The 18699-nt window shown below is 30.5% G+C and overlaps 1 protein-coding gene across 3 annotated transcripts in view; it reads right to left on the bottom strand.

Moving 5' to 3' along the window:
- The window catches only part of LOC108561201 (A disintegrin and metalloproteinase with thrombospondin motifs 16), a 56282-nt gene that overhangs the window by 30142 nt on the left and 7441 nt on the right, over positions 1 to 18699 (bottom strand). For all 3 annotated transcript variants that reach the window (XR_001891004.1, XM_017919045.1, XM_017919044.1), the window contains exon 3: positions 11870 to 11945. Coding sequence is in view for 2 of the 3 variants with exons in the window: in XM_017919045.1 (XP_017774534.1) it covers positions 11870 to 11929 (60 nt within the window). In the remaining variant the exon portion in view is untranslated. The remainder of the gene's footprint in view (positions 1 to 11869; positions 11946 to 18699) is intronic.

Below are 18699 nucleotides of genomic sequence, written 5' to 3'. Positions count from 1 at the left end.
GTTGCTCGAATATTTGCGTTTAACATTACTTTGTAGACGTTCATTCGAAGACACTCATTTAGCGGATCGCGGAAACTAATTGTTAATAATGATAATAGTGACGATGATAAGTATATAAGAAATGTAAGCCAAGGTCCGGCGATGAGAATTACACCGTGCAAGTGGCAATATTCGAGTTCGTCCTTGCGTGCAAACACCGGACAATCCTTTTTACGTTCGGCGGAATGCTAAAAGGTTTCTTCACCTCGTCCTGCTGGAGAGGATCAGGCGATCCTTGGATCGTGTTTGCTTTTCGTACCGTGCAAAATTATCCACAAAGTGCAAAAGTCTCGATGAGTTGGCGTTTTTTAAACATATTATGCTAAGTGGAGGAGATTCCGGCATATAACATTGTTCATCCAGAGGCTCTTGGAATTCCGTGTCCTAACTATATTAGAGCTACAACACAATTTATGGTTAACAATATGTATTGATATAATTTTTGCAAATATTTTGGAGATTAGGCATTTGCTGTCATTTGAAAGCATCAAAAACTGATCTTTCAGTGTTGGATTTGTATAATATTATAAAAACACTTTAATACTAAAGCTATTAATAAAATATGAGAAAATAGTTTTCCCACAACAAACAGTTCAGTGATATTTGCATACCTCTGCAGGCGGTTGACTCTTGACCTTTCTATCAAAAACTGTTAGACCTCAACGGTTGGCATCAACCTCGAAAGTATTGTAGTTGTATCGCTCCATTTGAATATTATATTCATTTATTCATCATGTTGCACTTTAAAAGAATGTTTTTAATTGTACTTATTTATTTATTAATAAAAAAACACGTAATTTGTTACATAATTCAACTTTTCATCTGGTAAAATAGGAGAGGAATTCAATAGCGAGAGACCATCAATAACGGAGTGAGTGTGGGTAAGTGAAGAAGCGACGGTTTACGGAATTATGTAACCCATGCGAATACTGTAAATATCACGTACTGTACGAGACGGCCAGTCGGTTTATTACTTAAAGGTTAGTTAAATAATTATTTTTGCGAATCGATAAATATCTAATAAAGGCTTGCGCAACTTCTTCGTAATTAACCGGAGGGACTGCGTTCACCGAATACAATCACTTATTTCTCCAACAACAGAAACAACACAATTTTGAATACGCCTTTGTTTCTGTTCGTACAACATCCATTTTCGTTATTATTGCAAACGGAAATTTGCCGAAATCTGCTTACGCAATCCGCAGCTTTGTATAACAAATTAGAGGTCAATCCCGAGTGTGTATTTACTGAAGCAAATAACACATATTTTTTTTTAATGCACCTTTGAATTTATCCATCCGCCTTGCAATTTGGATACGCTTTAGATTTACTCAATCCTGCGAAGACGTTTACTTAATTTGTAACGCAAGTTAGAGGTCAATTTTTATTGTGAATTTATTGAAGCATAGAACTGTTTTTTTTTTTCATTTCTTTCACGAAAAACAGGTTTGTCTGACCATTTTTTTTGTTCCATGTCGTTTCGAAGGTTAAGCTATAATTTCGTAATTAAAATTGGGTTATTTACTAAACTTTTATAAAAAAAATAACTTAATTCAGAATTATCGTCTTTGAAAAAAACAACAAAATTATCCAATTCGTTTAAAGCTTTTATTCGTAGGTTAAAATATGTTTTTATTTTCTGTGTTGATGATCATTCATAGTGAATATTCGAAATTGCATAATGGAAAGGATTGTTCTCTCTTTACCGTCTTATTATACGCTTATATTTTCATAAATAATGCATTCGAATTCGCATGTTTAATACAAATAGTTTTCCTTTACACTAACTTTTATATTTATTAGTTTCTTCTATTTTTCACAGTAATATTTATTACTTTTTTCCTTTACGTAACAATATTTATATTTCTAAATAAAATAATTGTTTGTTTTAAGTATATTTTCAATTTGTTCATAGCCAAATTCCCCGAATTTATGTATTTTCTGATGTAATGATTTGATTGTAACTAAATTAGTACTTGATGCATTATTTTTAACAAAAAAAATAAACAAAAGTTTGAATGCTCTATAAATCAGCAAATACTTTTATGATGAATGCGAATGCGGTCTGCGAGGAGATTGTAAATTAAATTTGTTAATGTTTTACTGCATTTTTTTGTTCATAGATTGACTTGACCTACTACCAAGTGTAAATACTAACCGTCTACTCGCTTTTATCACTTGTTATTATTATTTATGTTAGAATCAGGTTATAAATATGAAATACTTTTGCTTCGAAAGTGCATCATTGCACACACTGATAGATATTCAAGTTTCACTATTTATAAGTTTCATTGGTAGAAACGCATCTTCAATTGATTTTCTTATTACTGATTCATGATCATTATTATTTATTAGTCAAATTTTATTCATTTTCAATAGTGTTACTATCTTGTTATTTTCAAATAAATATAAAAAAAAATCGAACATTATTAAATGATTCTGACATTTAAGCTTAAGTCTTCTCAAATGCATGTATTGTACATTGACATTTAGAGTATCATTCTGTGAGGTTTTTTTTATGTAATATAAGATAATGCATTTAACTACTGTAACTGACATTTTTGATAGCATTTAAAACAAACAACCGTACTATAAATTGATATTTTTCTTAATGAATTCGGTTGGCATAAGATTTACATTCTCTCAAACGGAATTAAATCGTCACTTTGTTAAAAGAATCATCACTAGTGATGATAAATAGTTGTCTACAATAACATCAATCGAAAACAATCATGATCCAAACGTAATGAACAAGCTAAACTGCATCTAAAAAGATCATGCTATCAATTTGGTTGTTCAAATGTTTACTGTAATTAGTAATTAAACTGGAAGAAGCAATCCAAGAAAAATCCTTAGAATTGGTAAATTGTGTTCTACCAAAACAATGCAAAACCGTACAATGCATTTAACTACTATAAATGACATTTTTGATAGCATTTAAAACAAACAACTATAAATTGATATTTTTCTTAATGAATTGGGTTGGCAAAAGATTCAAATTCTCTCAAACGGAATGAAATCGTTACTTTTTTAAAAGAATCATCACTAGTGATGATAAATGGTTCTCTACAATAACATCAATCGAAAACAATCATGATCCAAACGTAATGAACAAGCTAAACTGCATCTAAAAAGATCATGCTATCAATTTGGTTGTTCAAATGTTTACTGTAATTAGTAATTAAACTGGAAGAAGCAATCCAAGAAAAATCCTTAGAATTGGTAAATCGTGTTTTACCAAAACAATGCAAATCCTTACAATGCATTTAAATACTATAACTGACATTTTTGATAGCATTTAAAACAAACAACTGAACTATAAATTGATATGTTTCTTAATGAATTGGGTTGGCAAAAGATTTGCATTCTCTCAAACGGAATAAAATCGTCACTTTTTTAAAAGAATCATCACTAGTGATGATAAATGGTTGTCTACAATAACATCAATCGAAAACAATCATGATCCAAACGTGATGAACAAGCTAAACTGCATCTACAAAGATCATGCTATCAATTTGGTAGTTCAAATGTTTACTGTAATTAGTAATTAAACTAGAGGAAGCAATCCAAGAAAAATGCTTAGAATTGGCAAATCGTGTTCTACCAAAACAATGCAAAACCGTACAATGCATTTAACTACTATAACTGACATTTTTGATAGCATTTAAAACAAACAACTGTACCATAAATTGATATGTTTCTTAATGAATTGGGTTGGCAAAAGATTCAAATTTTTTCAAACGGAATGAATCGTCACTTCTTTAAAAGAATCATCACTAGTGATAATAAATGGTTCTCTACAATAACATCAATCGAAAACAATCATGATCCAAACGTGATGAACAAGCTAAATTGCATCTACAAAGATCATGCTATCAATTTGGTAGTTCAAATGTTTACTGTAATAAGTACTTAAACTGGAGGAAGCAATCCAAGAAAAATGCTTTGAATTGGCAAATCGTGTTCTACCAAAACAATGCAAAACCGTACAATGCATTTAACTACTATAACTGACATTTTTGATAGCATTTAAAACAAAGAACTATAAATTGATATTTTTCTTAATGAATTCGGTTGGCAAAAAGATTCACATTCTCTCAAACAGAATGAATTCGTCTCTTTTTTAAAAGAATCATCACTAGTGATGATAAATGGTTGTCTACAATAACATTAATCGAAAAAAAAACATGATCCAAACGTGATGAACAAGCCAAATTGTATATACAAAGATCATGCTATAAATTTGGTAGTTCAAATGTTTACTGTAATTAGTAATTAAACTGGAGGAAGCAATCCAAGAAAAATGAATAGAATTGGCAAATTGTGTTCTACCAAAACAATACAAATCCTCACACATCTTTGGTAACTCATGGAAAATTATTGGAGCTTACTTGAAAGGTGATATCATTACCATTTCTTTCAAAATTATCAAAATGTTCACTAATTATGATGACCTAAAGTTCATTATTTGTATACGAAAAACAGTTTTAATATACTTTCGTATCGACCCAATAGAATGAGTAAGAACAACATCAACAGCAAATGGACCGAAAGATTGTAGCGTTTACGCCTAGGAAGTTAACCTTCACGTATAAAATGCAACTGGATCGATTTAGTTTGAACCGAATGACCTACATCTCTTGACCGTTCCATTCCCCTAGCTCGCCCATTACTTCTTCATCATCCGCACACAGCTAGTTTGTTTTTTATATGTTTTTTGTATTTTTCTTTTTTTTTTCAAAACATTACTCATTTTTGCTTTTACCTTTTGGGATTAAACCACCTGCTGGTGCTCTAGTCGTCTCTGCAAAAGTGACGAACTTTTTCAAAACTCTTTCAAGTCGATTTCACAATCTCGTTCATGATCTACTTCGATACCGCTGCGCGATTGTGTGATTTGATCTTGTTTCATTCTGCCATTTCGCAATTGTGTTAATTATTGTACTTTTTTTTTACATTGCATTTTCAATTAAGTCACAATGTCATGTGATTATTATTAAAAAAAATAATAATCACACTAATAATAATAATGAACATTTGCTGATATCCACAATTTCCTTATTTTAAAATATTCTAATAATAATATTTTAAATTGTTCAAAATTATTAATAATTATCACATTATAAATTGAATGAAAATAGATATTTTTAATTATATTTAGAAAAAAAAAATGTTTGTGTCTTCAATTTAGCAATAATTATTTTTTCTTTCTTTAAAATAGGAAATGTATGTTTGTTCTACAAGCATATATGTTAAATAATTAATCAAATCTTAGTAGTAGTTTGTACTTTGATACCAGATTAAATAGAAACGAGTTATTCATTATTCATATAAACAAAGTACTGTTAATTCTACATAGTTTATCGGAAAATAGTATTGGATTATTTCATCGAAAAGTGCAATTGGCTTAGAAAGTCTTCGCTTGTCTCCCATCTGCAGTACCTTGACACATCAGGTAAACACATCTCAATTAAGTTAGAAACTATGTCTGGCAAGAGTTACGCAGAAAAAAAAATCTTGATCTCGATATGTTTATAAATGCATTAATAATACAATAACAATATAATCAGGATGTGTGAATGGAAAGAACAAACGAGCGACGACGGCATTGCGATACTGGGAACACGCCTTTTCTTTCCCACTGTGTATGCGATTCTCTCTTCTTCTCTGTTTCCTTTCTTCTTATTCATTCCTCTCTTTTATCCAATATTTTTCGTTCGCGCATTTACGTGTGTATTTGTATAAACGGTATAGCCGACGGCCTTGGCTGTACAACTAAAGATTAATAAATGAAAAGTTGGGACCTTCAATATTACTAATTATGAATGTTGGATTATTGCAGCAACGACCCAAGAAATACAACAAAAAAATAATATGAATATCGATGAAGGCGTATTGTTCATGAAGCAGACAATATTATTATGTGTTTCTCTCAAAAAAAAAAAAACACGAGACATTGTTGAGTTTCTTTTTAACATGTTCAACTTGAAAATAAAAAAAAATATATATAAAAAAACGTGTTATTAACCTTAGACTTCGATCTATAATTGGTATTTCGCAGTTGCCAGCTAATAGATAACGTAGTGGAACGGTGCAAAGATTTAGAAAACAATGTAATGATAATCGATGATCCAATCACATTCATGATTATTACTTCGACGCATCTGTTATTCAACTTATTGTTGTAACTAATGACCAGGGCCAGGTTGTCGTGGGTCCTAGACACCAGTTAAGTAGATGACGATGTAAGGAATCTTAGCAACTTAACAACAAAATGAGTATTCTTGAATTATAATTTAAATATTTATCGTGGGCCCTAAATAAATCTTGTGGGTGCCAAAAAAAAACTTCGTAATCTTAGACACAAGTTAAGTAGATGACGATGTAAGGAATTGTCGAGTGTCGGAATCTTAGCAACTTAACAACAAAATGAGTATTCTTGAATTCTAATTTAAATATTTATTGCGGTCCCCAAATAAGTCCTGTGGGTCCCAAAAAACTTCGTAATACTAATTAAATTGAGTTATGTTAAGTGAATGCAATAACTGCAAAAAAAAGGTTCAAAAATAGTGATTTCAAGCATTATTTTAGAATGCGTATGAATTTAGTAAATGCTTTTGTACAAATAGATCGTTGTAACTAATGACCAGGACTGCATTAAGGTTATTGTGGGTCCTAGATACCAGTTAAGTAGATGACGATGTAAGGAGTTGTCAAGTATCGGAATCTTAGCAACTTAACAACAAAATGAGTATTCTTGAATTCTAATTTAAATATTTATTGTGGTCCCCAAATAAGTCTTGTGGGTCCCAAAAAAAACTTCGTAATACTAATTGAATTGAGTTATGTTAAGTGAATGCAATAACTGAAAACAAAAAGTTCCAAAATAGTGATTTCAAGCATTATTTAAGGATGCGTATGAATTTAGTAAATGCTTTTGTACAAATAGGTCGTTGTAACTAATGACTAGTATTGCATTAAGGTTATCGTGGGTCTTAGACACCAGTTAAGTAGATGACGATGTAAGGAGTTTTCGAGTGTCGGAATATTAGCAACTTAACAACAAAATGAGTATTCTTGAATTCTAATTTAAATATTTATTGTGGTAAACAAATAAGTCTTGTGGGTCCCAAAAAAAACTACGTAATACTAATTTAATTGAGCTATGTTATTTGAATGCAATAACTGAAAAAAGGTTCAAAAATAGTGATTTCAAGTATTATTTCAGGATGTGTATGAATTTAGTAAATGCTTCTGTACAATTAGTTATAAATCGATTTAATATTGATGTGATGTGAACTGAGAAAACGAGTTGCGCCTCTCTCGATATCCAAGAATTTTTACGATGGTGAAAATCGAAAGTAGATCAAGCGAAGAATTCACTTTTGGTTTCGATAAATTGTCTTATGGTGCAAAGAGGATCTAAAGCAAGCGTAAGAGGATTCACTCGCTCTGTATGTCACGGATTTCTTGATGTCAACGTAATCGCTAATTGCTTCTACATCAGACGTTTGCGAAATTGCAAACAGTGATTTTTAGATCATTACCATTTACGCAGTATTCATTGGATTTTTATTCATGAGATAAATATTGGTCGTACCATACCGTCAACTAATTGATTATACTTGAACAATAGTTTTACAGCAATCCAGGATTCACAGTTATTTTGTTTATAAAGAATTTATTTATAACTGAATGACTTCATTTTGAGGCAATAAAGAAATTATCGTATCTTTAACAATACTATTATTGATTGCGTGCGATCAAAAAATCTTCGCGTATTCAACCTTCCCACTAGCGTTACAATCATCCATCATAGCGCTGGTTAAATAATCGATCAGCAATCAATAAACAATTGATTTGTTAATTTCAGTAGTGACAACAAAACACATACATCTGTTGCTTCTAATTAGGCTACAAATATTTGAAGGTTATTTATTTGAAGTTGAAAATTATATTAAAACAATTTACGAAAGTTAAGATTTATCAGTAATTTGCATCAAACTAAATTAGGTTGTTTATTTTCCAAAATTGACTATAACTAATATACTGTGAATTCGAAGAATCTGATCTAATTTTTGCAAACTTTCATAAAATTGTATCAAAGATGTTTCATAGGTTGATGTAGCCATTCTTTTCCGCATTCCTTTTAATTATTACGACAATTGTCCAATTAGTGTTAGTGTATGAATTAAGAAAGAATTTAAACATTTGCGGAAGATATCACGAAAAGGAAAAGAAACCAAGTGACGCACGCACACACAATTCTTCTTTAAAGCACAATGAGAAGATTTCTAAAAAACATGTGTATTATATATATATGAAAAGAAAAAAAACTTGATAATGACATTCCTGTGTAACATTTATATAATGCCGGTAATGGACTTAATAATTCCTCGCTCAACTAATTAATAACACATATCTTTTTTACAACGTTTTTATTAATATATTCTTCCAACTCTTCCTGATTCGAAGTCGTCTTTCACGTTTGGCGCTAATGAAGAAGCACTTTATTGTGTTATAGAGAGTGAGAGAGAGATGTTTTGAAGACCTTTTGACATTTTAACCTTTAACATCTCAATCAGATCCCCATTCGGGGTCTCCTTTTGTTCGCTGAGATTATTTATATAATCAGGAACTTTAAATATCAACCATTAGCATATCGGGTTTAATAGAAAACCTTTCCAAATAGCAACAACGTACATAACCAGAATTGATGCGCTAGAGGAATCGAACAAATTAGTTCCTGAACTTAATTATTATGTTGTGGACAACATCCTCGTCGCATCTTTATATGGACATCCGCGCTTTCATCGAGAGAATCCGTTTTCTGCGGTCATAAAAAATGCATTTTTTTATGGTAGGAAAAGAATGCTGAGCATTTGTCGCTATGCGAGAACAGGAAGTCTGATTTAACAGCCAAAAATAAGACAAATGAAACAAGAGTCTTTTGAAAGACCAAGAGCACCAGACGACCTCGTCAACTTGTTTCAGTGAAAAATTAGTCTTTATAAATATTTATTTTCATTATTTTTATAAGAATTTTTTGCACCAAACAAAAATAAATTAATCTAGCTGCAAAAATATCTCAGAATAATTGGTAAATAAAAAATAGTTTGAAAATTATACTTATTTTTCTGTCAAAACACTAAAACCATACATGTAGAAAATATACATTATTCAAAAGTAAAAGCAAGATCATTGCTTCTTGTATAATGATATATCAGTGAAACATCATAAACAATCTTGTCGTCAAAAAATTATAATAAAGTTGTTTTTATTTTAATAATTCTTATTGAAATGTCGGAGGGTCACATGAGTTACGTAAAAAATAAAGTTAAGCAAAAAAAAAAATTACAAAAAATTAATATATTTTCTTCTCTATTGAATTAAATAAGGACTGTAAATTAAATTAAATGTGTATAATATGCAGACAGGTTTCGGCCTTGTGAAACTTTGAGCATAAAATTTGATCAAAGTCGATACGATTATGCAATTATTGATTTTTAGTATTTGTGTGAAATATCGCAAGCAAAGAAATTGCACGTTTGCAAATCGCGAACAAACCGCGTTGATGTTTTACTTACTTCACAACAAAGGTAGGATTACGTAAAAGCAAGGAAAAAAAAATAGTGCAATTCAGTGCAGAATTGTCTCTTTATTTCTTGTAATACGTGTGTATAAAAAAAAGCAGAGTTTGCGTGAAGATTCGTATAAAGAGATTGGATTATAATACGCTATAGTGACATAATCTGAGAACAATCGCAGGGGAAAAGCGTGCAAATGGAAACGCACACTGATTTCGCGCAATTTTATGCACTTTCGGCTTTGAAACGATCGACTCCGGTTACCGATCACGTAACGCTTATATCAGAGACTCATTTTTTATTGATTGCAGTTATTCTAAGACATTTCGCGTAAAATTTTCTTACTATTATCTGAAGAGTCAACGTTTTCTTTAATAAAAAAATGCAGTTTTTTGGCAAATATATTAAATATTTGTTTAATAATTTACATCGTAACAGACCAATTACATGATGTTCTCCAAAAGTGTGGATGGTCATAGTAATTTACCCTTATTCGGACAAACGGCGGATATATCCGCCCTATCATTTGCTTGTACAAAATTGTACAGACTGAAAACTCTTGTTGTCTCCTTCCAATATTTTGTTCCGATTTTAATAATTAATATAACTATTATAAATCGCAGTTATATTTTATTCGCGGAAATTGGCAATGCAAATTACGACGATGTTTTCGTGCGTCACAATTATGCGTGCACACACACACAATGGAAACAACATGAGGTTGCCGTTTGTATAATTTTCTAATTAACATTATCAGATTGATGGCCGAAAGGATACTTAATTGATACGCAGTTAATTATGATACGCGCATATCTTACACCTTTAGAAGGAAGAATAGATTATTTGTATTTGAAGCGTCGCTCGGAAAATGCTATTAAGAATTCGCCAAATGTAATTACTTTATGTTTTAAAGCAAGAAAATATTTCAATATTTGTATATAAATTTTACGGATTGCGGCGAATATATCCGCCTTATCCTCTACACAGGAGACTTCGCTTATGCAAGGTTACTGTGATGGCGCTGTCATCGAAATTAAGTTCTAAGTGTTTCAGACAGAACCGTAACAGGTTTGACGTTAGTTCTGTATTTATAATTAATAAGAACATAAATGTCACTTAGACGTATTAACTTTTTCGTATACAAGTCTAGACGTTAATTGAACGCAACAATATATTTCAATGTTGTCTTTGATTAAATATCTCGAAGATACAATTCACAAACGAGATTTCTAAACTTTTGAGCCTGGAGCGTTTTGAGAAACAGGAAATTGAAATAGGTAAGTTAAATTGAATCTATAATATGTAATTAATTCAAATGAATTCCACCCATCTCAAAACGCAAAGATTTTTCCTTGGCGTTCGTTCTCCCAAATTTAGTTTGTAATTTACAAATCGACGAGTATTAGAAGTAGAAATTATTCGCATCGCAGGTCAATGGTCTTCCGTTTGTTTCTGTGTTTACATAAGAGATTTTAGATAGTGTATTCGATGAGAAGCATATCTGCTATAATAGAAACGCCAAATTAGGGAATATTATCTAAGAATAGAACGGAGACTGGCATCTCGTACATAATGTTTGGCAGCTTTTGAAAGTTCACTATAAAGTGTGCCACGATTCGAACAACTAAAAAAATGAAGAAGATTTAACGAGTTTAGACAATATACCTTCACTTAATACACATGACTGAAGATTTCTGGTTTAATTAATACTTATAATTTCCGCAATAAATACTTAATAATAACCAATTTATTGTAAATAGAAATTATTGCTATTATTATATGTTTTTTTTTACATTTAGATAATAAATATTATTTTGAGTTAATAAATCAACACAAATTATAGTGAAATAAATTTTATGTTCTCAAAAATACATAATAGATGGTGTATGACAGTTCAAAGCATTATCTCTGAAATAAATGTTGCTATAATAATAGGATTTTCTGACACAAGCTGTGTGTTGTTGGGGAAGCAGTGGATGCCTTCCCATTGAAGAATAATAGGATTTTCTGGTGATTTTTATTTTATTGGTAAATTTATTAATCTAAATATGATGAAAAGCGGTACTAAAAATTGTGAGTTCCTTTGGTTGAGGACAATACCGAATTGTTGGTAACAAGCGAGCGTAACATGCGGCACGCTTTTGGTTTGCTCGCATATGAAATGGCATCTCTCTTTTATGCTCAGGCAATTACCGTGCGCATAAGAGGTTGGCAATAAAGATCGAAAGTGTTTCTGTACTTACGTCATACGCGCACGCGCCCAGCACGCACACAGCGAACAAAAGTAAGACTCGGCTCGCCATCCTCTCTTATCCTGATCTGAAACAAACGAATGTCCTTTAATGTTGCATATTAAGGTGAAACCAAATGTTGGCCAACTTCAGCATCCTTACAAACATCATTACCAACATCATCATCATCATTACCATCGTGATTACCACCTCTGTTCTCGTTTTGCTTTATTTTCATTTCTGCATTCGAAAAACAAAAAGTGAAAGCATCTACGTAACTACACGGATTACAACAAAAAAAAAGCACAAAAATAATCGTAAATTGGACACAAAGCAATATTCACAAAACCTACGCTCATTAAATGCATATTGGAAAATTGCATTACGTTTTATTGATTTGTTTGATTGTAATTGCTTCTTGGCTCAATGGAAGTGCGCGCGTTTAATTGGATTTTAAGTCAAATCACGGAGCGTAATGTTTTATTATCTCTTTACAGGAAAGTGGAAATGTTTGCTTATTGATTGCTATGCATTAGTGATGAACGGCAATGGCGCTGCTTTAGACAATAGCTTCCATTATATACAACATACAAATTACACACACTTACCAATACTAATATACCTTATGTTTTTTTTGTACACACAAAGATAATAATCAAGAATATAAACAGTCAAGTGTATTTAAACTCACTGTTTCCGCAAATTATACACATGCATCAAAGATTATATAGTATATAGATGCAATTAGTTCTCTCCGAAACATTTCACTACATAATATTTCATTAACGATGTTCATTCATGTTATATTTTCTGAACATGATAATACCAATCTAAGGTTAAAAATATAACAATTAGAACTTCTTGTTTATACAATAATTCAAAATTCATCATCGCAAATTATTTGTTTCACAGTTATATTGAATTGTTAAAGAATAAAGGTTTATGCAGTAACCATATTCAATAATGAAAAAAAACTTCAATTCTTGTTACTTCTTACAAATTACTACATCAGTTGCAATAACTGAAAAGGTTTCAACATCAGTTCAAATGGATTTTTATAGTTTCCATAGTTCTGACGAAATGTAAATCCGGATTGTTGAAACATCCACTTCTATTTTATTATTGTGCCTACTTAAAACAAACATGTTGAAAATTTAATTAATATTTTGATATCATTAAAAAAATAACAATTAAAAACACAATAATCGACAATTGAATTTAGATCAAGATTAATTGTGCATAAAATGTTACAAAATACTTTTTGATATTTAAAACTATTGTGAATTAGATCAAATTATCAAATATTTTAACAAAATTCACTAATCTAAGTAACTTTTTTTTAAATAAATATACAATTCTTATACAATATCTGTTCTATATACCTAACTGTGTAATTGATAATGTATGTTTAATATAAATTGTACATATATTTTCGACTTCAAGTGTAAAAAAGTTCATAGATTTAAACATATACGGGCTGCGGCGGATATATCCGCCATATCCTTTACAAAGAAGACATCGCTTTTGCAAAACAGTTGAATATGCGATTTTGAGAAATATCCATCCGCAAAGGGATAATATATCTATAACAATTGTGGGTTAGAAATACTGGAGTAGATTTGTATAAAAAGTATGTATATGTAAGTAATAAATAGTATGTGTTGAAACTGTGTAAAATGTTAGGCAATGAGAAACTAAAGTAGGTTAGTAATCTGGCAGATCCCTTTAAGGCGTGAGCAATATTGGAAGGAACATACATGAACATTAAATAAATATTGATAGAGTCGTGAGAACCAATCTAGTCTAGCTATACTAAAACACTAGCAGCACCTTGCCGAGAATGTGAAATTGCCATTGCATTCACGCAGAATGGTCATCGAGAGTTATCGTGTTGAGAGAAAAGATTTACTTCCGGTAGACACGCGTTCTTTATATACACACACACGTAAATAGTGAACGGAGAAAGGGAAGGCAAGCAAGCAACAAGCAGGCAGGCAGGCAGTCGACTAGAGTTGTGTTCTCTTTTAGGCTAACTTCGAGTGAATTGGTGCGTGGCCATTTGAAATGTATAATATCCACGTTACACTATCCAATTATAACCAAGAAAGAAACAGAAGCAAAAGCAAACGGAAAATAAAAAAATTAAACAAGAAGAAAATGGCGAGAATAAATCGCAACGCGGTAGTAAACCGTTCGAAAAGTCATGTTTGCATTGGGACAGTTTACCCGAACGATAACAATTTTCACTATTACATCGCAACTTCACCACCATTCTCCACCTGCGAAATCTTACAACAATATAAATGTTAATTGAATTCTATTTTATTTCCTGAACTTCCGTTACCAATTCTGCAATTACCTAAGATCACTATCGTTCATCTATGTTTGCAATCAATATTTCCGCAACACAATTGAAACCATCTACAAGCAGATTTTCTTTTATATATTTTCTCATACAAAAATTCTTCTTTCTTAAATTTGTCTTTGATTTATACACAAGAAATTGTTCATTCATATGCAATTTCAGGTTTCAAATATTTTTTTTAATTCCATATTTTTTTATACATTTTTTCTAATTTAATCTTAGCTATGTACATAAGACACGATTAACCCTTTGAATTGTCATGTCGTATATATTCGTCATGGTCTCTTGCATTGCGTAGCGCTTATGACGAATATATTCGCATTATGAATAATAAAATATGCTAGCGATAAAAATGCATGGCCACTAGGGGAGCCACTTCATAAAATACATCAAACAGATTAAGGGGTTAGTAATAAAAATAATTAATAAATTTCTTATTTATGTAATCTTCTAGTATTTTTTACTTTATTATTTATGCTACAAGATTTAGAAAAGAACGTTCGTTCTACCAGAGAACCATTCGACCTATTCGTCGTTTAACTTTTAAAAAATATCAAACTAGAATTGACTACACTCAATTAATACATAAAATCCTATGTAATTCAATAAAATAAACCTTATAATTAGAAGTATATTCGTGTTATGATACTTACGTATGTTAAGAATCAAAATTATCTAATTAACACCAAACTTCATCACGTACAGAGTTTATAATAATCAATTAAAATTGTTTGATAAAAATCACTTGACACTTGACAACTGACAAAGGCAACAAAATCATCGATTGCTATGATTTGAAAGTTCCGCTCGACATTAAAAAAAAAGAGACAAGAAAAGAAGAGATTGCGCAACGGAGAAATTACATATTATGTATACCTACAACAACCAAAATGTAAATCTCACCAAAAAAAAAATTATCTGAACGTATTTTTTTTTCTTCATCTAAAAGCAGAAAGTTTTGGCGGAAGAATGAAAGTTCCATCATCACGTTTAATATTTATATTCTTCTTCAATTCAGAAGTTCAAATTTTGATTTAAAAAAAAATAGAAGTTCTTTCATTTTGTTTCCCTCGTGAGTTTTGTGATTTAGAAACTCCGGTTAATCTCGCGTGTAAAATCGCACTGCCACAATGTGTGTCATTCAAATCAATGGCGCCACGCATTTTTATAAAAGTGAAACTCTCAAATGAATTTTGCTACATTCGTGTGTTGCCTGTGTGTGACTCAATGAAATGACACCAAGCGTCTTGCAAGAGGAAGAAGAAAAAAAAAAGTAATAATGTTGTTACTATAATTATTGCTTGAAAAGAAGGATGCGTTTAGTCTTAACCAACAGAATGTTTACTTCATATTTCCGTTTCTTTCTATTGGTTAATAGACAACATCAAACTGAGAATGAGTGCTTATTATTTCTCTTTGTTACGCAAAATGCTAATTATGCGTAGTCTCCTAAATTATTTTTGTTTTTCATGCAGCGGTGGTTTTATGCAATTTAGTTAATAATTATTATTTTGTAATCAATCAGTTTTAACAGTGAAATTCCATTTCGAATCCAATCACGAGATTGATTAAATTTGTCGACACCGAAATGGTATTGTATTTATGAATGTTATCAATGTGGAATGTCAATAAGGCGAAGCAAGGCGTGAATCGTAATTTAAAAGTGTTTATTGTCTATGCATTCTAATTATACACAACCATAAAATATCATCGACTTTTTCTACAGCGTAGCTCAACTTTTTCAAAGAATTCTTCACTCTGTAAGATTTTCTCAATATTTTTTTATGTAGAAGTTATCATCAAAGTATAATATATAAAATAATAATTACATAATTCATACAAATGTTTCAGATATAGCCCATAAAACTTAGTTTTATTCATAATTTAATGTACAAGCTACAGCGAAACGAAACGTCATTTTTTATTAAGAATTAATAAAAGAGCTTTTGAAGTTGTGCAACATTCATCATATTCACCTGATTTTACACCTTCAGACTATCACCTTTTTAAGAACATTTGCTTCGCGAAAAATATTACGAAAGTTGTACTAAAAAATGCCTGTTTTTGTCGCTTTAACAAAAATTGTCATTTATTTCCTCTATATTTAATAAAATTTATTTATTTCAGTCATAGAAAAACAGTAATAAATTTCCCTGATTTGACAAAAAAATGCAATTAAATTAATATTAAATTAATTTAATAATTATTCAACTAATTTAACATGAATATAAGACTTTATTCATTTTATTGAATCACAAATTCTTCGTATTCTTATGTCTTATATGTAATAAAGTTGTAAAATTTCTATTTTCCTTTAAACATTCGACCATAATAGGATTAAACAAAAAAAAAAAATAAACGTATGTGTTTGTATGTGTGTGTATATATACAGAAAGAAAAATCGTTGTTAATACTTTTCGAAAGTTTCACAAATCTTAGCCTTCCGATAACGCACCTGTCGCATTTGGTGTTTCATCTCCTCCGCTAAATATATATATTTTTTTTTCTCGTAGAAAGTGAGAATTGACATTCACACGAGAGCGCATTTTAAATGCAGACATTTATTCCCAATTTGAGAGATTTCAGAAAAGTTCCGCTTCGAAACGACTGTTAATTAATCAAAATTGCATCGGTTAACGAATAACGATGTTGGGAAATGCGCCAATTGCTAAAAGGGAGCAAAATATGAGCGCCGGTCAAAAACAAAGTGAACGTAACGCGCGAATATAATCAATCAATCGTTGATTTTCTTTTCTCACATACTAAAATCGTTGAATGCATATTCGCTTACGCAACGACAGCAATTAACTTAGCATAGAAGTAGAGTAAAACGATATTCAATTAATCAATGCAAGAATATACTGTTTTCGGTTGTTATTATTAATTACGTTATTACTACATAGTATAGATCATTTAGTTTTCAATTTAAAACTAGTCAAATGTTGGACAAAATCAAATTACATAATACAACAAAGACTAGAGAAACTAGAGTTTTAGCTAGTTTCTATTTCTTTCTTTTGTTAAGATTCGTAAATAATAATTGTATTGCTGCATCCACACTAAGTATGACAAAATACATAAAAATCAATCAAGTATACCAATTGCTATGTGTACAAGCAATAATTTCAGTCACTAATTTGTAAAAATGTATAGTGTCAAAGTTGATATAACTGACATACTATAAATGTCATATTTTATGCAGTTTGGATGCGTCAGTTTTACTGAATGATATTTTTGTGTACATCTTATAACAATAGAATTTTACACAAAAATATTGACATATATTTCATCCGATTATTTACAATTAAAGTTTTCATAATAAATTACAACATAACAATAAGAAACTAGTATCAAAAAATAAGATTTATATTAAAATGTGACAGAATTAAATTCAATGTTCTTGTCGGGCGACTAATAGCCGAATGGTCAAACCAGGCCCTTTATGAGCCCTCTCGGTGCTTGCAGTAATAGGGCCATCGTTCATCACAGATGGATAGTCAAATGAGGTTCAGCATATGGACCTTCAGTCGATTGCCAATGACAGTGTTAAGGATAGCAGCAGATTCACAGTCAAAGGAAATAGTGGAAATAGCAGAGCATCAATATACTACTGAAGTTAACCTACAAGACGACAGCCAACCAACAAATTAAAATCATCATAATGGTAACTATCCACCGGGAAATGTCAACCGCGATCTTAAATTTACTCAATGTTCACATTGATGAACAGATTGTGAATAAAATTATACGACATAAAGAAAAATGTTCTTGTGATATGTAAGAAAATGAAAGATTAATTATTATTTGGGAATAAAGAGATGAGATGAGATGCGTGTGCGCAACATCCTGTTTGATAAATTTTCGTCATTTAATTGTCTGTCTGCATCAATTAAAAACCAATAAACGACGCTTATTATTATGTGTGTGAGCTGCTGCTGTTGCGCGTCTTTTTTTTTTCTTCTATTCTTTTGTATGTATATAAATTCATTGCTTCTTTTTTATCCTTCATTTAAATTTTTATTTTACTACCGCATTTCAATGGATTTTCTAGGAAGCAGAAAATAAAAACAGAAATGAGATGTGACAATGAGAAAATAATAATAATAGAGACTACAAATTATCCGCGCATCGCATGTTACATAGTATATAGAATTGACTGTTAAATCGATAACAAACAAATTTTTATTAATAAATATTATTTAAATAAAATAAGAAAATACCAAATTTTACAGATTTATTTAAAATGCGGATGAGTGGCGGATATATCCGCCCATTTTTTATACCGGGAAAAACTATGCTTTTTCATATAAAACTTTATGTTTTTGATTAAGCAGAGGTTTAATTCTTAAAATTGAAACTTAGATTGTAATGAGTAATTTTTTGAAAGTCAATTTTAATATAGCAATATTAAAATTTGATAAAATACTAAAAGATAGTATACTTAAGTTATAAATTTTGAAACTTATAACTAACATGC

Source organism: Nicrophorus vespilloides, unplaced genomic scaffold (genome assembly GCF_001412225.1).
Source record: "Nicrophorus vespilloides isolate i.1.1-1 unplaced genomic scaffold, Nicve_v1.0, whole genome shotgun sequence".
Lineage (NCBI taxonomy): Eukaryota > Metazoa > Arthropoda > Insecta > Coleoptera > Silphidae > Nicrophorus > Nicrophorus vespilloides.
This window is presented reverse-complemented; position numbering and strand designations above follow the sequence as displayed.